Source organism: Leuresthes tenuis, unplaced genomic scaffold (genome assembly GCF_036924035.1).
Source record: "Leuresthes tenuis unplaced genomic scaffold, fLeuTen1.0.hap1 SCAF_2, whole genome shotgun sequence".
NCBI classification, from domain to species: domain Eukaryota; kingdom Metazoa; phylum Chordata; class Actinopteri; order Atheriniformes; family Atherinopsidae; genus Leuresthes; species Leuresthes tenuis.
In genome coordinates this window covers 4499355-4519591 of record NW_027325356.1, presented here as the reverse complement: position 1 = coordinate 4519591, position 20237 = coordinate 4499355, and the positions used below count along the sequence as shown (strand labels likewise).

Here is a 20237-nt window from a genome sequence, read left to right as displayed (position 1 = left end):
CCAGATACTGCAAGTTGTGTCCTACCATCTATCCACAGTCACTCTGCTTTGGTGTTAGTGGAAATGTGCTGTGGCAGGGGGTGACTTTTAGGTCTGATTATAGAAGTTCTAGAGAAAATGACAATACTTATTGATCTATTATACCTAAGGACACATTTTACTGATGAGGTTGCGGTGTCACACACCAGCTGAAAGCCATCTTCTGAACAGCTTTGTGCTAGTTTTGTAAACTATGGTTGTGTTTATAACATAAAAAATAAGAGAGGGTCTGTTTTAGAGTGTGTCAGCCTCGATCTTATGGGTCATTAAGTTCTCAGACTCCACTCATAAACCAGTTTCAAAATGCACACTCATAAAGTTTGATGGCACAGTTGGGTCTGACTGCTGGACTGTAAGTTTTGATATTTAGATTTACACATGAAGTTGTATGACACATTTATCTTTTAATTTAGAAAACATGTTTCCTCAAAACTGATTCTCACTTAGCTCTTAGCAAAACTTGCCAATGCTAGAGTGCTAACGTGTTAAGCTCATGTTAGCATTTTCATTTTGAACACATGCTAGTTAGCGGAGTCATTCAGCATGTGAAAGAGTCTTTGGCATGTTTTCTTATTAGATTTAGATCATTTCTATAAATCGTATAAAGTGTTTCATGAATGACATAACATGCTAATAAAGACTGATAATGTGACAGGGAAACTGTGACATCAGCTGAACACTGAGGTTGCTCCTCTGGGTCTTTAGCTTGTAGATGATAAGGTGAGAGCTTTTTTTGTTTTTGGTACTTTGAGAGAGCTGACAGCTCCACCTGTGTGTGTCTATTTTCTGTTGGTTAATTAGAGGAAGACAATGAAACAATGAGAGCGCCCGTCTCTGCTAATAAAAGACACATTAATACCCTCTCTACAGAGAGCAATCTGCCTGAATGACTCAAACACAGCTCAGCAATTAGCATGTGTCTGTGTGCGTTTCTTCTAGGCACAAACAAATCCCTCCTTTTTTATGGAAAAATATGTGCTTGTTTTATTATGTTAGGATCACGTTATATCAACTGTGCTTTGTGCTCATGATTTTTGTGATTCATTTAGTTTTTGTCTTTGTTTAAGAATGAGGTTTTGTCTCTTTCTGATGATCACATCTTCTTCAGATGAGGTATTTCTCCTGTCAGGAGGTGTGACAACTCATCTAGAAACCCGAGATATTTATCTTCTCCGATCACAGAACAAGCTTACGTCAGGCCTCCATAATAATCAATTCTTAGAACTTAAAACGACCTGAATTGAATTTTAGTGTCTTGCTGATTTGTTCATATACTCCAGATGCAGCTCCAGAGCAACCACAGCCTGTATATAAATGAATGGACAAACACAAACCCAGACTGGCCTTTGTGGAGCCAGAAGTAACCATATTTGGAGTGGAGGGTGGACCTGGGGAGTAGCTCATAAAAGTGTGATGCTTTAAGGACAAATTATTTTCAGAATGACCATGAGAACATTAAACAAAAGTGAATTGGCAGTGATATTGCACTTTAAGACACTTTCATATTGGCTTCATTACCCACAGTCAGTTTACACAGTCGATGAAAATAATGTGTCCAATTTATTCCTCTGCTCCAGACATAATCTTGTTGATCACTCGAGATCATAATCAAAGTTTCATTTATACACATTTGCAAACAAAAGCCATCTTCGCATAAGCAAACCTAAGTACTTTCTTTGAGAAAGCACCTCGTAACAGCTCCTTAACAATAAGAAACCTCCAGCAGAAAGCTGTGTGCCTCGATCAGTTCGTGTGATGAGATGAGAAGGAAAAACGCTGCTTTTGAATGTAGTTTTCAGGTCTAATCTTATCTACTGATAGCATGTTTGTAGAAGCCAGATCAGATTAATGCTTGCACCACTCTGAGATGGTCAAACGCTAAAATGTATGATCTATTTCAGCTGGGTTCAAGAAAAGTCCACTGTCAAACTGATTAAGGGCAACCATGGAAAACAAGGGTGCAGGAACTCAGCTTGTTCAAACAGATTTGTCACAGCCACGAATAACCTTGGACCCTTGGACCTGTGCTGGGTTAGCCTGTTCAGACACAGATAAAAATGCTATCTTGGTGTTAATGGAGAGACTAATATCCTAATGTCTCTTTGTTTCACTTTGCAGTCATTTCTATCACTTCTCTGGGTTAATGTTATGCCTCATGTAGGTCATTTTTCACCACTGAGTAATCTCTTTTTTATTGACTCTCTCTGGTTTTCTTGTAGCATACTGTATTTGTTTGGTTTGCGCTTCATTCTTCCCATTTATAGGTCATTATATCGCTCTTTAGCCTTATCCAGTCTTGAACTGGCAACAGGCACAGTTGGCAGATGGTTGAGGAGCTTTTGATAATAAATTGATCATTTTTTATAAAGACTGGGAGCATATGTGCTGACAGAGTGATGAGGGGATAGCAAACAGGTGAGAGTTAATCAGTAACTCAAGCCAGGTGAAGTAAAATGAACAGAACAAACAAGGGGGAAGCTCTACAAAATAAAACAGGAAGTGATCAGCGCACAAACCCAAGGACCATGACATATCCTTCCTGTTCATTTTTTTCACTCTTGTTGTTTGATGGCTTCCAATAAGAAGTAACAGTACTAAGCATAAATTATTACCCTGGGGCCAGACTTTTTTGATATTTTGCTTTATATTTTTAAAGATACTGTCCTTTTCTGGTCACGTGCAGCAAGGGTTATTTTGTACTTCAGAACCCTTCAGTGTTGTGGTTTGAACACAAAAATCGTGATCTATAAGGAGAGATAAGCAGTGACGCATGAAATTATGAGATGGGATATTATACTGTAAAAATAATTGAAAATAACAAATATTATGATCAATCAAGTGACAAAATGAATAAACTCAGTCCTCAGGCAGCTGGAAGATCCAGGAGTTGATGTGTGAGATTCATTAAATCTCTTTCAGTTTCATGATGAGGGAGACAAAAGACAGATGGGCTGCAGCCAATAAGCCCCGGCTTCACCATTACCACAACTAAAACCTTAGCTGTGCCACAGTTGGAATATTAAATTAAATAAATCTGGATTTTTATGTGACTGAAACTTTATAATCCTGAACCCTTTTCTCTTTTTGGATTCCTACAGACACAATGCTGCTCCAGGCGGGTGTGCTGACCGGCCTGCTGTGCCTGAGTCACATGAGCGGTGCGCTGGGTTTCGCCCGTTTGCAGGACAATGCAGAGCTACGCTCAGCTTTCTCCGTTTCACGAACCAACAGCATGGAGGGTGGACCAAAAATGACAGTGACCTTTGACACCGTTTATGTCAACATTGGTGGGGATTTTGATGCCAAGCTTGGTTTGTTTCGCTGTCGCATCCCCGGGGCTTATTACTTCTCCTTCACAGTGGGAAAGTTTCCCCACAAAGATCTGTCTGTGATGCTGATGAAGAACAGAAATGAGGTGCAGGCCATCGTTTATGAGGAGAACGCTGGAGAGGAGAGGAAGGTAAGTTTCAGACTTTGAACATGGCTCATGCAAACCAGCCAGTCGTCAGAACGACACTGCTGATATTCTGCATAATCCTTGATGTCAACAAATTCCATGAGAATGCCAAAACCAACAATGAAATGATCCAAATAAGTATGTTGTATGAATACAAATCCTAATAGAGCTTATTCCTGTGTCACGAAGCAGATCAGCGAGCCCCACTTTTGCACTGGGTCTCTTCATTACTATGAACAACACATTCAGATTTATCATGCTTCAAGAACAATTCACCAGAGCACCACTGGTGCACTAATCCCTGGCTGAAAATAGTCCTGAACAAATAAGATTTCCTTCTGTTTGAATAATATTTTCCAATAACTACAGTAGCCAGGCAAGACGCTTTTATCTCTGGCAGGAGCCATCGTGGCTGGGATTCTGAGTTCGAGAGCTGACAAGGAAAGGAGGAATAAGTAGGCAGCTTTCATCCTGGAAAATGTCAACAAGAAAAGTAGACAATCTGTCAGGGCCTCGGACACAGACGCAGGGTCAGTTCAATGTCAAAAATGCTTCTTTATGATAAACAGCAGGATGAGGATCTCCACACAGAGCAAAAGAAAATGCTGGGGAACTCCTGAGCTGTGAAAGTTCAACCCATAAACTCTCTCCACTCCTGGAGGAAAACTGAAAGGCTATGAAAGAGAAAATAACTCACGCTCTCCTATTGAGGCGGACTTAAACGAAAGACACTCTCTTAAAACAGAGGCCCTATGAACGTAAGCACACCTTTAACGGCAGCCCAAAGATCTTAAAGAACGAAACACAAATCGCTCTGTTAGGAACTTCTGAGGCAAACGCACGTCACCCGTAGCTCACATAGAAAAGCACGATTGGCTTGAAACTTGTCACATGGAAATGGAAACACCTTCAGGGTTCACAAAACAAATCCTACAGACAGGCTGATTACAACCACACATTCACAGAAAGGTCAAATGATCATAATTATCAAAAATGTTGCGATTATTGATCATACATCGTACACAGGGCAAGATTATCGTACAAATACGATAATTATCGTACCTGGCAGCACTGCATCCCGATCCCGCAGTGGGTTTTTTTAGTTCATAGCGCCCGCTCCCGCGAGATTTGAGTTGGGTCCCGCGAGATTTGAGAGCAGCCCTCCACTTCGTCGTCACTGCCGCCTTTATTCTCAGACACGCACTTGCGACACTGGAGTCAGAGTGAACTCTTTCACCAACAGCAGACCAAAAAAGACGTTGAATGAGTCTGATGATGGCAACTAGACTGGTGTCCTCCAACTTGTATACTTTAGACAAAGTATTTTTTTGTTCTTACTCTTGTTGCACCGTGTTGAGTTCGGGTTACTTTTGATACACTGACAAGAATTGTTCAACTTAGAAGTAATCAGTTATTGATAGGGGATACACTTTATTGTTATATGACAATTTAGTGATATTGGATGGGGTGTACTTACTTTTATATGACAGGCTATAGGATTCCAGACTCTCAGCCAGTGGTTCAAATGTGTTCTTCAGGACTTATTCCTTCTTCAGAGAGATGTTTACAAAGGTCTTTTATTGTGTCAGAGCTTACAGAGGCTCTTACAGAAGGGGTTTGTGTTGGGGTAGCGACAGAGAGGAGAGGGGATTATTCCTCTGAAAGAAGGTGCGTGATTGGATTATGCGTTTGTTGTCAGCGCCCCGATGTAAAACAGACCTATTTATGTCTTGATAGCAGAATAATACAATCTGCTGCTATCCTCAGGTGCAGAGCCAGAGTGTCATGCTGCAGCTTGAATTTGGTGATACCGTGTGGCTGCGTCTCCATGGTGACCCTCGCTACGCGCTCTACAGCAACACCGGACACTACACCACCTTCAACGGTTACCTCATCTACCCAGACACCTACAGCTACCAGACACACCACCACCAACAGCATCCTGCCTACAACTCCCAGCAGCCCCAGCAGGATAACATCCATCTGCTGAACAGCAACCAGGCCAAAGAGCACACGAGCGCCGAGACTAGAGACACGGTGGGGGAGAAGGAGCTGACCCATAAAGAAGAGGAGGAGAATGATGATGATGATGAGGAGGAGGATGACCAGAGATCTGCCTTCTCTGTGGGCCGCACCCAGAGCATTCTGGGAGTTGACCAGGTTGGTATGCCGCAGCACCAACCAATAAGTTTCGACACAGCTTTCGTCAACATCGGAGAGGACTTTAACGTGACAGAGGGGTTGTTCACCTGCCGCATACCTGGGGCATACTACTTCTCCTTCAACGTAGGCAAGTTGCCCCAGAAGACGCTGTCCGTCAAGCTGATGAAAAACCATCTGGAGGTGCAAGCGATGATCTATGATGACAGCCAGGGCGAGAAGGCTCTGCAGAGTCAGAGCTTGATGTTGGCACTGAAACCAGGAGACACGGTCTGGCTCTACTCCCACCAAAGAGATGGATTTGGAGCCTACAGCAACCACGCCAAGTATATCACCTTTACTGGCTTCTTGGTTTACCCAGATGTTACCTCCACCTCTCCCACCAATACCGCCAGCAGCCAGTCATATGCTGAGAAGAGGCCCTAGCTGCAGCGCATCGGCTGCGGACAGAACACTGTGGGGGGGTTCATGTAACGTCTGAGAGTCCACAGAGAGCGTTGGGAGGTCTCTGAGTTATTTGTAATGAATGTTGCTTTTATGGCTCTTTCCTCTTCATACGAGTTCCTTCACGAAATCTCTCGGACTCTGGACCGAGTGCAGCGCTTTAAAGATATCTCCTTTCAATTTTTCTGCCGATGGCTTCCCAGGACAAGGCTCCCTCGCTCAAACGTGAATATTTCACTCTACAATGAAAACTCAGTCATTACTCACTAACAACTTTAAAACAACCCTCATTTACTGTAAGTCAGAACCTCCTCCAGAGGAATTCAGAGTGAAACTGCATGCGGATCAGTGTATTTCCTGATCAAATGGCTGCTCTTTGAGCTCCCACACATATATTATCAGGTGGCGTCCTCATAGAGGAAGAAACAAACGAATACCACGAATAACCCAGAATCTTAGGAAAAAGTACAAATGTTTAATAGGCTAACTGTGCGCAGAATAGGAGTTCATGATGCAGCAGCATCCTGTTGTGTTATAAACATGACAGTACTATGCAGAAGTCTAGAGTCCCTCAGTTCTTTATAAAGGAAAATGGAAAATAAGCGCAGTGATCTGCTGAATCGTGTGCAAACATAAATGAAAATACAGAATATAAGCCAAAGGCAGAGTTTGCAACTTTATTCTCCAACACAGCCTGAACCCTCTGAGACAAGCTTTCTGTCATTTCTTTAAGGAGTCTTCAGGAATAGTTCTCCAGGCTTCTTGAAGGACATCCCAAAGCTCTTCTTTGGATGTGGGCTGCCTTTTGTTCCGTTCTCTGTCAGATGATCCCACACTGCTTCAATAATGTTGAGGTCCGGGCTCTGGGGAGGATTCATCCCTCCATAAGACCTGTTGCCACTGATTTTCAGTCCACTTCTTGTGTCATTTGGCATAGCTCAGCCTTTTCTCCCTGTTTCCCTTCCTTAAGAATGGCTTCTTGACAGCCACCCTTCCATGGAGACCATTTCTGATGAGGCTTGGGCCAACAGTAGATGGATCAGCTGAAGGTCCAGATGCATCTCTCAGGTCCTGTCAGGTCACAGCTGGATTTTTTCCTCTTTCTTAAGGACATCACTTTCAGATCCTGTTCATCTGCTGTAGATAGTTTTTAGGCCTGACACTTCTTCTTTTGTCCTCCACTTGTCCAGTTTCCTCAAATGTTTTAAGGACACACTGCACACCATGCTGAGATATGCCAAGTTTTCAGCTGATAGCTCTTTGGGAATCACCTTGTTGCTGCAGAAATCCTATTTTCTGTCTGTCAAACTGTGTTTTCTTTGCTGTTTTTCATAGATGCAGCTAAAGAAATGGGAACAAATGATGTGTCTTTGTGACAGGCTGCTGGTAACAAAGTGCCTAAAGATCCGATTTAAAATGGCTTCTTTGCTCAGTTGTCTGTTATGTGTCGACACAACACTGGTTCATTCCTTGAGTTAGGAGCCTTTTTTCTGCCTGAATGGTTCATAGGTCAGAGTTAAGTGGCTTAACAAAGAAAAAAAAACACATTCATATGAAAATGGTCAGGACTGCACTGAAAATAAGTGAAAAAGCAGCCAATGTCCAAAGATAAACTTTGAAAGCCTGGAGAACTATTGATGAAGACCACTTTAAAAAATGTCAAGAGTCTGGCTTCTTGGAAGCAAATTATAGAGAAATGAGGGCTGGATCAGGACTTTTGTACAGTACTAATGTTAATACTGGATATCATTGCACTCTCTACTCTCCCAGAACATAATATCAAAATGTATTTATAAGCAGACACGAGGGTGTTGAAGTATCTATTAAAAGGCATTATTTGTATTTTTACTAAAGTTTATCTTTCAAGTGTTGTTTTACCAATTTAACATATTATTAATTATTAATTAACACTTGAATCTCTTTACAACTACATTAGAGTATTATATTCCCTTTGTTGGGTATATGTACATCTGTAATTACTTTAAAATAAAGGCGTCTTAAAGGAAAGTGTTACCAAAATTGATGTAAAAATAGGCAAATCTCAGACCCCCTTTTCATCTTGGCCCCAAACTTGACTTGGTGATTGGGTGGTGGCCCTTCAGAACAGAGCTTTAACAGCTAAATAATTCAATATTTACTACAGAAAATGCTACCCTGGGGCTGGAGGATCACTGTCCCATAATCCTCAAAACAAGTGATACACAAAGCTCCACACAGCAGCACATGGCGAGCAGGATTTTTGGCAGGCTGTAGCGCAGGAAGAAGGGCAGGAGATTGAAAAAAGAAATCCATATATTGGTCAGTTCAGTAAGTACAAACACTTCAGTGCCAAAAGCTGATTTCTGTGACAATTCGTAAACACATCCCATAAATGCTGAGGTGGTACTTCTTGTAGTGGAAGACAACAAGCCTTGCTGAGCCTTTTCTTACCAAACCAAGACACGTGTCAGGGAGATGTAGTAAATGCAATAAAATTACAGTATTTGTCTCTGAAAGGTAGTGGTTAAAGTTGTGCGACATGAAAATACTAAAGCAAGTCATTCTCGAGTAAATGTTACATTATATTGAATAAAAGAGACATTCCTGCACAGTTTAGGCTCTAATCTAAGTAATGAGGGTTCAGTGGAGCTTTACATGACACCAGGGTGCATGTAGTTCATCTCAGAATCTTCATTGTTCAGTGAAATATTCCTTTAAGTTCTATTGTTATCCTTGTCAAAGACTTGGTGTTTCTGCTTGTAAGTAAGAGGTCACTTTGTTCGTCCTTAGAGGCATGTGAAATTATATGAAGTGTGTGTTTTGTGTCAAACTGAGTCTTTCTTTTTCGTCATTTGGGAGTTTCTCGGCTGTAGCAGGAGCAGCTGACACCAGGAGAGAGCTGACACCGTTTTGGAAAATGTGCAGACTCCATATCCATCCAACTGTTGACCACATGCCACCTCTGAGCCTGCGGGGATCTGGACCATAATTTGATTTCTAATTGTAGCAGCGTTTAATTCGCGTCTTCAAACAGCGACCACTGTGGGGAAAATTGAATTGCTTCTCCCAGGCTGCTGTAATATGCATGTCTGCTTAATTTCACACCGCCAGGAAAAAGATGATACTCTTTAAATTGTCATGAACCTCGACTTTTATGAAATAACCTTCGCCACTGGAGCGGCATCACAGAATGCCACACTTCAGTGTTGTTCAACACTTTTTTACTACTGATAACAGCCTCTGCATCTATTATGTGATGTTTTGACATAAAGTTTAAAGCTTTTGACAGTTTAAACACACTAATGCGCAACAAAAATGCCAGAGTTTAGTCAGTTTTATGAATTTAGAACTATTTTGACAACATGCTGCGTTTGTGTTTCTGAACTGTAAAGGAACAAAGTGTCACTGATCTTTGTGGTGGATTGTTGAGTTATTGTAAAGTTTATGCTATCACAGACAGCATCTATCAACACATTAAGCTAACAACATAATCAACGGATAGCTAATCAGTGACATTGTAAAGATTTAGCAAATGTAGAGCAAGAACTCCAGAAAAATCTGAAATTTAATCTCCAGTTTTACATCGGACATCATTACAAAGTCATTCATTAAAACTGTTTGATCTTGATGAAGTATCTATTAACCTGAAAATGTCTCCTTAAAAACTCACAAAGCTCAACATTAAATCTATGATCACACTTTAATGAGAGTGGTGAAAAGTGTGAACCTCACTGTCAGTTCGAGTGTTCCTGGAAGCTTCCTGGAATCTTCCTGGAACCTTCCTGGAACATCCTGGAACCTTCCTGGAACAGTCAGTGAGTCTCAGTCGTTAGTTGGTTCAATGATTAACATTTTTCTGTCGTTCACAGCTGCCGTGACATCTGAGAAAGTGACTAAACTCGAGACATTTTCATTCTTCCACAGTATGAAATCGCACTGTGACTGTGTCTCATTGCAGTTAATATATTTAGTGACAGTCTAGCCTTTGGTGGTTTCTCCGTGTCGGCTTCAGTGAGCGAGCAGTGCACAGGGATGGACCTCTGATTGCCTCAGCTGGACCTGCAATTCAGGAAATGATGATCTGTCTGCAAACGTGTTAAGAAAACCTGCTCAGAACCTGTGGTGTGTGAAGCATTTTGAGCGTAATTCGCTCAGAGGGACTGTGTGTAATGCATGATACTGAAAATAATATTTAAAAAGCAAGAAAAAAAGCTTTCTCATGACTGCGGAGCAGCATCACAGGCCCAGCCGCTGCCTGTTAACTGTGTATTGTTTACAAGTGAATTTTCTGTACAGTACTCGGAAAAATGTTTGATGTTTTTGGTCTGTGCTTCTCTGTTTCTGATCGTGCTGAAGAAAGATTGTGGAGCTGACATGGGTCAAAATGTGGCTCAGCGCTTTTGGGTTAATGCCAATTTAGTTTATAAAACAGCTGAACAACTTTGTTTTCCAAAAGTACAAAGCAAACCCTTCTGGAAGAAATCACTGGTAAACATTTTGACCCACGTTCTGTAGTCTGGCTCAAGCAATTTGAAAAGGTTTGTTTCTTACATGTAAAATTAATGCATCAACGAAAATGTCTGATGAAATAAAACAGGAGACATACAACCTGGACTGTGGTTCTATCTGTTGCTTTCAGGATGCAGAAAAGGTATCTCAGACATCTTCAGTTTCACGACTTCATATTTAGAGATGCAGCGCCACCTGGTGGATGATTCTTGTGTGGCAGAAACTTTGCACATAAATCAGTGTTCATCAACCATCCATCTTCTATACCCGCTTAATCCGTCGGTCGGGTCGCGGGGGGGCTGGAGCCTCTCCCAGCGGTCATAGGGCGAGAGGCGGGGTCCCCCTGGGCAGTCCATCACAGAGACAAACAACCACACACTCAAATTTTAGAGTCACCATTTAACCTAACATGCATGTTTTTGGACGGTGGGAGGAAGCCGGAGTACCTGGAGAGAACCCCCGCATACACGGGGAGAACCTGCAGACTCCACACAGACAGGCCCCAGCTGGGAGTTGGACCTGGAACCCTCTCGCTGTGAGGCGACAGTGCTGACCACCACATCACCGTGCAGCCCCAGTTTCAGTCAACAGTACAACAATAAGCCCAAGTAAGAGATAAATATTCTTTTTCAGTAAATAAGTGAGGTTTGTAAACATATAGATGAGCTTATATCATTCATGAATGCTTCAGTTTTAAAATGACGTTCCTCTACCACCAAGTTAGTGAATTATAAGACATGAAATCATAACTCAGCAATCTGATGGTAATCTAGAAAAAAAGAGGCAGGAAAAGTGAAATATATCACGCCTGCCGACACTAGTACAACTGCATCAAAAACAGTTAGTAACTTCCCTAAATCAAAACTATTCGACCACACTGAAACATTCTTGTTTACGATGAATGAAACCAGCTGTAAAATATTCATGTGTCCACTTACTTTTGGCAATGAGGCATATTTAAAAAACTAAAACACCATAAAATCCATTTAATGACCGTTTTATTAGTATTTTTATGTACATAAATATTCCAAGGAGGTTCTGGAGTAGCTGGACTCCCAGAATAACACGAATGGACAAAACATTGCGATGACATCACTTCTTCTCTGGGGCCGCGTCACCAGCCTCCAGTTTGGGGGCGGCCTCTTTGGGCTCCCGGTACGCGGGGAACACCTCCCAGGGTGTGCTCAGGTCAAACTTCCTGAACTCCTGCGACAGCTCCACAGGCTCCGCCACCACACGCTTCAACTCATCGTCATAACGTACCTGCAGAAACACACAAGCTATTTAATTCACTCGTTTCATATGATCTGAAGTCACACCAGGGCTGCAGCGATACACTAATCTCACGATACAATACACGGCATTCAGCAATACGATATGATTTGATTCAATACGATTTAATACACATCATTTTCTGAAAGAGTTTAAAGGGACAGTGTGATTTGACATGAATCATCGCTGATTGGACTCGTGGTCCGACCTTTGAACCGGAAGGACAACACCAGACAAACGGAAACAAACAAACATGTCACAAACGTGTCTTCAGCGTACTCAGACTCATGTTTATGTTGTGAATATTACATCATCAACCTGCTTGTTTTACTTGCTAAATACCATAAACACAAATCCAAATTCTCTAATCACAAACCATCTTTTTTCATTTCTGAGAAGGAGCTAAAACAAAACATTACAACAATCCTACATTCTATAAACAGAAAAGCCATCAAAACCACTGAACTATGCACTTTATATAAGGTTTTTATGAACTAATTTATCACTGTTTTGTATAATGTGACCCTCCCCCCCCGGTATTGTTTTGTATTATGTTAATGTTCTGTGTTTTCAGTAATTGTAATGTCTGACTTTTCAATAAAGTTTGCTTAAAAAAAAAATAATAATAAAAAAAAAAACACTCGATACTCACGGCTGAAAAATCGATACTTTATTGGGAAACAAAATATCGATATCGTGGTAACGATAAAATCGTTCAGCCCTACTTCACACATTCATGCTTAATAAAATGGTCACGTCTGAATAAACGAGTTTATTCCCTAATTTATTCATCAGAATATAATTTATTCATCAGAATAAACTAGGGAACCAGCGCACAGTCAAACAGTTTTCTGAAGAGTGATTGAATTTGCTGTCGTTCCTGATAAAAACCCAACTGAATAAGAAGCCTTGAGAGTAAAGATCTCACAATAAAGATTGTTTTTCTAAAAGTTGAAAAAGAAAAAAGACATCACCTCCACATATCCAGAGAGGGGGAAGTCCTTCCTGAAGGGGTGACCTTCGAAGCCGTAGTCTGTCAGAATGCGCCTGAGGTCGGGGTGGTTGGCGAAAAACACGCCGAACATGTCCCACACCTGTTTGAACGCACAGTTTACTCTGGTTCTCTCTGCCAGTGTGGACAATAAAACGCCTTGAATGTTTACTGCTGTTGAACACAGCTTTGATTAAAGACTGATGTGGGTAATAAATACAAGCTGCAGTGACTCTTAAAGAGTGCGTCCGCAGGATGTGACTCACCTCCCTCTCGTACCAGTTGGCAGCCATGTGGACGGGGACCGCAGAGTCCACTGGTGTGAGCTCATCCGTGTACGTCTTGACGCGAATACGAGAGTTGTAGCGCAGCGACAGAAAGTTGTACACAATCTAAAAACCAGCACACACACAAATAATCACTACAAAACATTCAGATGGCTCGTTTACCTGGGAGTACCAGGGGTGCAGGGTGGACAGGTACTTGAGCACGAGTCAACTTAGAGGCGATTAACGCTGGATGTCCAACTCTATGGAGCAGTAAAAGGGACAAAATTCATGCTATTAAACAGTCGGCAGAGACTTTATCCCAACCGACACCAACTGTACAACTCATTCAACCCAGACAGTAACAAGCGCATCAAAAGCACTAGTTAATACCCAGTCATCTGCTGCCTCCACTGGGCATTACCATGGCAACGCTAGCATCAACCCATGAGTTGAAAGGCTTGGCTATCGACCCCAGACCAAGGTTAGTGAGAGAGTTTGTCGTCTTCCCATAACTTTCTGTTTTTCTGGACCAGATGCTGCCTTGGCTGGTAATTAGCATGATGAGGCTAACAACTGTTATGCTAAAGCTGGCAGGGTTGCTGCCGATTGTGTGGTGCACTACCAACGCCAGCTGTGAACTTGACAGTTACTGCAGGTTCAAACACCAATCATATTCAGTTTTATTCTGAAGTGGGCTCCGATTGGGTTAAATTTTTCAATCAACTTCATACTTCACGCCTCATTAGGAATAGCATGACGTGACCTGATGCCACAGTTTGAGTGACCTTTTAGGACGGAAATTTAATTGTGGTGCCACAGCTACCTCAAAACGGTTCTGCCTTGTTGGGATATCCACAGCCGTCAGATCAATCATGTTCCTGAACTGGGCGTTGGTGTGGTCTCTCAGGAAGGTAAGCACAGGGATCACCCCGTCAGGATGGATCATCACCTCCAGCTCGTTATAACACGTCACCTACAAAAAGCCACATTCCATGTTTTTATTTAAGAGAGTCAACTTTGCCAAGGCAGAGGATTTGAGAGCATTTTAAAAGCATATGAGGAGTCATGGCGGCTGACAACACACTGACACCAGCTGTGATTTCAAACCTTAGCTGAACAGCATAATGGTGGAGCTTTTTAAAATCTGAAGTGCACCAACATGAGCTGCAGTATCAGCAGTACAAAAGGCTGTACTTTATTTTGCTATGAGCCAATGAACTCACCTGAACCTGCTGGATATATTTGGGCATCATCTCAGCCACATATTCTCCAAATGCTGCCAGCTGGTTGTGAGTGACGGCATCTTTGGGCCTGACGGTGGCTGCAGCAGGGACAGAGGAGACGTTATTTCAGCTTTATGACACTTTATATGCATGCTGTGTATTTTTACATGCTAGTCCGAGCTAAACATCGAGATTTATGACATCAGGTCAGTATATTGTGATCTTACACTTGTGTTTTAATGATAGCCGCACTTGAGCTTGATCTCACAAATCTGCTCTAACTTGTTTCCAGACATTTTGTTACCCTGTTCCTTATGATGTAAAGAATATTTGACTTGCTCTTCAAACGTTCATTAATCTTAAGTGAGGTTAATGACAGGTGACTGCATCAATCTTTGGTCTTTTTTGTGGTGGTCGGCCGAGTAATTCAGTTTTTCTTTTTTAAGTGTTCAGGACTGGCCGATGCCTGAGGATACAAAGCCAATGAACAGGTAGGCGTATGCATGATAGTGTTGTTGCTGTGAAACAGTAAAAGAAGTGTGAAACACACAGAACTTCAATCAAACTGCCATGCAAGCAGCAGGCACCAGTAGATGTTGACCAACTTTTGGAAGAACAACATTTATACAACTTCCTGGGAGAACAATATGGCTTTAATTCTTATCTCACAAAGCCTCATGTGTTTATCTTCACCGAATGGGCCTTAAAACCTGCACTGAGACCCAGGGTTAAATTATGGAAGACTGCAGTACTGATAAGCTCCAGCTTTAAATCAGTTTTGTTTCTGGAATCAGAGAAATTCTCTCCATAAAGAGAGATTTAACACATCAGGACTTCTTCCATTTTTAATCTTGCAAATTTTCTTTATCTTGCCAGTTTACATGACACTGTGACTCATTCTAAATGTGCTCTCATGGTATATGGAGCCAATTGTATATGCTTTGTCCACATTTGGCTGGATTTTCAAAGATTTCCCTTGATTTGTTTCTAAGAAAGTCTAACTCTCAGCTGATCACTATCTAAATATAATGATTGGTCTGTGGCCAGATTAGTCTGATTTAAAGACATCTGAGTTATGAAGAGCCCAGTTCTTGACGTGGACACATTTTAAACACACTACCTGACCAACAGTAACTTCTGGGTTTTAGGGTCTACTTTGCTCTGAAGTCTTCATGCTTTGGCACACTTTAGTTAAAGAGAAAGAGTACACTAATTATCAATGACAGTCTAAGATCCCTGATTCGGTTTTTTAGTGTTTACTCACGGCGGGTCTCGGTGGTGGAGCTCTGCGGTCTGATCTGCTGTTGGAGGAGACACGAACTCCGGGCAACTATAGGGGAGAAGCAGGAGGAATGAGTCAAACGGAGTGTAAACACTGACGTGTGAACTCACAGAACCACAGAGGGATGAATAAACCAAAGTATAGTACTATTTCCACTCAAAACACATCTGCACAACCACGCATGTTACTCTAATAATCTCTACAGTCACAATAACAACACACTGCCCATCACAAAGTGGTTCAGCTCTGTCACGTAACGGCAGCATTAGCTAGCTCGGAAGGTCAAACCTGAGACATTTGACGGTTAAAAAACAATTATTCCCGTTTTCAGAAGCATGCGGATGGGAACCGCCTGAAATGAGCTATTTCAGCCTACAGTCTGCATAACCACAAGTGAATGTCAGGACAACTTACTGTTAATGCTCCTTCCAAGACCTCCGCGGACAAACCTCACTAGCGACGCCGCCATGTTTGCTCACTTGAGTAAGTTTCCCCGGAGAGTGAAGACCGCCAACGATCTGTCGCCCCCTACCGGTGTGGAGGATAAAGGAAAGTACGCGTCCCAAAGGACTCCGCAGCTCAAAACAAACAAATATATTTTATTGCCAGTAAATCTAGTCCTTGTTTAAATAAACAAATGATTGAATTTGTGGCGAGATAAGGTACAAATCTACGGAAGCCCTAAAGGGTCATTCATACACACATACATTATATTCCACCCGTTTTCCCGTGATAACGAGATAATTAATTCGAGATTTCGAGTTAATCTCCTGCTCCTCTGACATCTAGATTATCGTTTTGTTTTTTCGAGATCTCGAATTAATTATCTCGTTATCACGGGAAAACGGGTGGAATAAAATGTAGATGTCAGAGGAGCAGGAGACTATCGTTTTGTTTTCTCGAAATCTCGAATTAATTATCTCGTTATCACAGAAAACGTAGGAAAATGATCTCGTTATCACGGGAAAACAGGTGGAATAAAATGTATGCACGTATGACCGTTTAGGGCTTCCATACAAAATCAAAATCCTGCACCACACCCAAAACTGCAAGACTTAAAAAAAAAAGATATCAAAATAAATCATATTTTTGGTGGATTCCAGATCATCTACTCCATATTTTGAAGACTCCTTAGACAAAATACCTAATACAATTTCCCCTGACAGACATACAAGTGTGTCAGTGTGTGTAGGACAAACAAATGTGCCCAATTTACAGATTAATAAGCAGTCTGTGAATGTAGCTTGTACTACAAGTGGTCAAACATACTGTAAATTAATCATTACTCATGTCACAAAAAAAATAAAATAAATGTTCAAATGACAACAAAATAGAAGCATCAATACCATGACTCTGTATTCAGTTCACAAATATTTATTTAACTTCAAAGTTAACACTTTTAAAGTAATAAGGCCACTGTAGGAAAACCTCTTAAATTGCAATAAAACTCCAGTAAACACAAACATCTTCACTAAATATTAATAACTAAAAATTATCTTTATATAGTTCAATTAAAAAAAGAATACAGTTTAGAGTGGTGTTTTATTATTAAAGATAGATGCTAATAATTGCAGTTTTTCTTATAAAATATTTAGGTGTTGTTGGGTAAAACCAGATGAAGGCTTTTGAAGACATAAATTTCAACACAAACTCGGGAATCATGCAAAAGTGATATGATTTACAGGATTCCAAATCGTCTTTTTGCTCATCGATTTGTCATTAATAAAAAAAAAAACTTGCCATTTCAAGTAAAACTCATGAAAACCCGATTTTAAAACATAAAGATGAACATTTTGTCCATTGAGATGAGGACGACTGGCTGAAAGCAGCCGTGTTTGATGCAACTGTGGCTTTAATCAAGGCTCCGAGTCCAATCTTGCAGCCTCAGTGGGAACACAGGGAGGGCCGACCAGCCTCTCTGCTCTCTCAGCTGGACTGTCCACACACCTGCTGATAGTAGGTCCTGAGCATCTCCAGCTGAGCCGAGCGCACCAGGATGTGCGGTCGAACAGACGTCAGCTTCTGACAGGCCTCCTCCGGAGTCCAGCAGTGTAACTGTCAGCAGGAAAAAGGCACAAATGGTCAAAACCAACCGGCTGAGCAGACAGGAACAAGGAGCTCAGACTGAGCAATGAAAATATCAGACATCTTTTCCACAGACAGTCAGGACAGTATGCATGCTACAGATTAAAAATAACATCTTTATCTCAGTAACTCAATTCAATTATGACATTTTAACTTGATTTAGCATTTGTCAGAGTAACCAATTATTATCCTGCATCCGTGCCATAGGATGCATTTATTCTGAATAACTTTTAAAAAGTTTGTATTACAGCTTTAAGTCATAAGTTTAAGGGTTACTTTCAAAATTTGTCTGCATTTCCATGTGATATATGGACTATACACCCTGGTGTTAAAAGGAAGGGAAGTATTTGTTTTTTTGGTTTAATGACATCTGCAGTGATGCGAAAGGCTAATTCTTTTAGTTTTCCACCATTTTTATAGAATAGGTGACTTAGTGACGAATAATAATAAAAAGGGGAGAAGCTAGGTTAGTTAGGAAGTTGTTTCACCTGGTTTGTGACCAGTTTTGTGAAAGAAAAGGTTAAAAGAAACAAACCACAACATATGTACCTCCAATGTTACCAAAGAAACAATGTTTGGGAGCAGTAACCTTCCACTTTGGTTGCCGATTAAAATGTGAATAAATAAAACAAAGAGTATCATATGGGTGGGAAATCTCACAATAAGACTCAGCGTCTCCATTCAATTTAAACCAATCAGTGAAGGACAAAGGTGGGCACTGTGTGCTCTTTGCTCACAAGATTAGAAATCCAATTTAACAGCCACTTAAACTGATTTGAAACAGGGTCATTGCCTGAAAAATGTCTGAAAACTGTGCAGTTTCATCATTTAACTGTTGATTATGAAACAAATTATAAGGTACAATCATGTAAAATGTCACAGATTTACAGTTTAGGACTTATTCACATAGTTTCCAAGACCATCTATAATAAAGATGCACCCACACCACATGTTCTCTCTAGCATGAGAACATTACGCAAGTTCTCGTTCTGACTTTGGTTTTACATGAACATAAACTTCCAACAAAAGAACATTTGTGAATGAAATAAGAACTTATCCGATTCACATTTCACTTGATTTGTATTCAACAGTTTAAACACTGAAAATGTCCTCCTGTATACAAAGTTTTTTCTCATCTAATTATCGCTGGTGACCAGGATAAAGTTCAGCACGAGCCGTGAGCGCCTCACAGTGAAATACCGACCCGTATGAGATATGCAGCTGCGAGTGTGGCGCTGCGGGAACGTCCCGCCTTGCAGTGGACGTACACGCTGGTTCCCTGCCCTCGGTGCTGCAGGGCAAACTCCACGCCTCTGTGGAGGTTCTCCAGGCTGGGGACGCCGGTGAGGTCCACAGTGCTCAGCCTCAGCTGCTCCACACCAGCAGCCTGCCACTCCTGCACCCAACATCGCACACATCAAACTGTCACTTCAACCACTTGTGGGATTCTTTCTTAAACACCTGTGGCGTGGTGTCACCAACCAAGAAGACTGTTCATTTGATTTAAAGGCTTTTAGAACCACATACAGTCCAATTAAACAGCAAACCATAGTGCAGTGATGTTCAGACAGACTCACCTCGGCTGAGTTGCAGAAATATTTGGTCTCATAATTCTCATTCATGGTGATAACTCCTCGAATATTTTCTGTTTCAACCAGCTGCAACACAATAAAGAGCCATTATCAGTTCAAGCTAAACACACACTCATAGTCGAAGGCTGGTCACCACTTTGGGACCAATCTCATAGCTGCTTGTTGTTTTTAGAACAAAGATACCCAGAGGGTTGCTAATGCTTACTAATGCCAACAAGACGAACCACATTCTGCACATATTACAGCTGAGTGGCTGCATAATTTAGGAGTCCACGTGCTAAACTGGCATTGCTGGCCGCACCTGTCATCTATTGAGAGCAATTTGGTATTTTGGGAAAGAGGCCCTTCACTGTTTAACAGGTGAAATTCTTTATCCAACATTGGAAAACAGCCTCAAACAGCAACTGGTTCATTCATTCTGAAACACACAGAGCGCTCTGTGATAAACACGTTAAACTCTAAATGTCCACCTATTTTAACCAAACACACGCATATGCAGTCTATGTTATTATCTAGTCCCGGTTTAAAGAGTCCGGTGCTACAGACGCTGGTGTTTGACAGTCTGACCTGCTTGGTCATGGATCTGAACGGCAGCGCTCCGAGGACGACCGTCTCGTCCACCCGGTCGAACCACCGCCGCGAGGACACCTTCTCCATGACAACATTGTAAGCTAACGTCGGGTAGAAGAGCAGCCTCGCTAACGCTCCCGACATGGCTGAGCTGTTTGTGACAGGCTGAAGACAAATTAAATAAAAACTGAGTCAAACTTTCATTGCGACTCGTTGCCGCGGTCAGCCTGTATGCTGTCTGACTTATCGTGTGTTTCTCATTGAATTCAGGTTCCGCCTCCGGAAGTCTGTCACCGGTTTCAAAATAACTTCCGGTGTCAACCCTTCAAAATAAACCCCGTGGCTTCCATAAATAAAAGTTATCT

The 20237-nt window shown here is 41.6% G+C and overlaps 3 protein-coding genes across 3 annotated transcripts in view; 1 reads left to right on the top strand and 2 right to left on the bottom strand.

Moving 5' to 3' along the window:
- The window catches only part of c1qtnf4 (C1q and TNF related 4), a 39348-nt gene extending 28661 nt beyond the window's left edge, over nucleotides 1–10687 (top strand). The window contains exons 2-3 of the mRNA XM_072379942.1: nucleotides 3138–3499; nucleotides 5264–10687. Coding sequence (XP_072236043.1) covers nucleotides 3143–3499; nucleotides 5264–6082 — 1176 coding nt within the window. The 5' untranslated portion in view covers nucleotides 3138–3142 and the 3' untranslated portion in view covers nucleotides 6083–10687. The remainder of the gene's footprint in view (nucleotides 1–3137; nucleotides 3500–5263) is intronic.
- An 882-nt stretch (nucleotides 10688–11569) lies between these two features.
- Nucleotides 11570–16131, bottom strand: ndufs3 (NADH:ubiquinone oxidoreductase core subunit S3). The gene is made up of 7 exons (XM_072379926.1): nucleotides 16040–16131; nucleotides 15608–15673; nucleotides 14344–14441; nucleotides 13944–14093; nucleotides 13118–13243; nucleotides 12835–12954; nucleotides 11570–11851 (listed from the first exon to the last, which is right to left on the bottom strand). The coding sequence occupies exons 1-7, from the start codon at nucleotides 16092–16094 to the stop codon at nucleotides 11681–11683; spliced, it is 786 nt and encodes a 261-aa protein (XP_072236027.1). The 5' UTR covers nucleotides 16095–16131; the 3' UTR covers nucleotides 11570–11680.
- A 1012-nt stretch (nucleotides 16132–17143) lies between these two features.
- ptpmt1 (protein tyrosine phosphatase mitochondrial 1) lies at nucleotides 17144–20124 on the bottom strand. The gene is made up of 4 exons (XM_072381186.1): nucleotides 19870–20124; nucleotides 19288–19368; nucleotides 18915–19106; nucleotides 17144–17680 (listed from the first exon to the last, which is right to left on the bottom strand). Exons 1-4 carry the CDS (start codon nucleotides 20014–20016, stop codon nucleotides 17552–17554), a joined length of 549 nt encoding a protein of 182 aa, XP_072237287.1. The 5' UTR covers nucleotides 20017–20124; the 3' UTR covers nucleotides 17144–17551.
- Nucleotides 20125–20237: the final 113 nt, after the last annotated feature.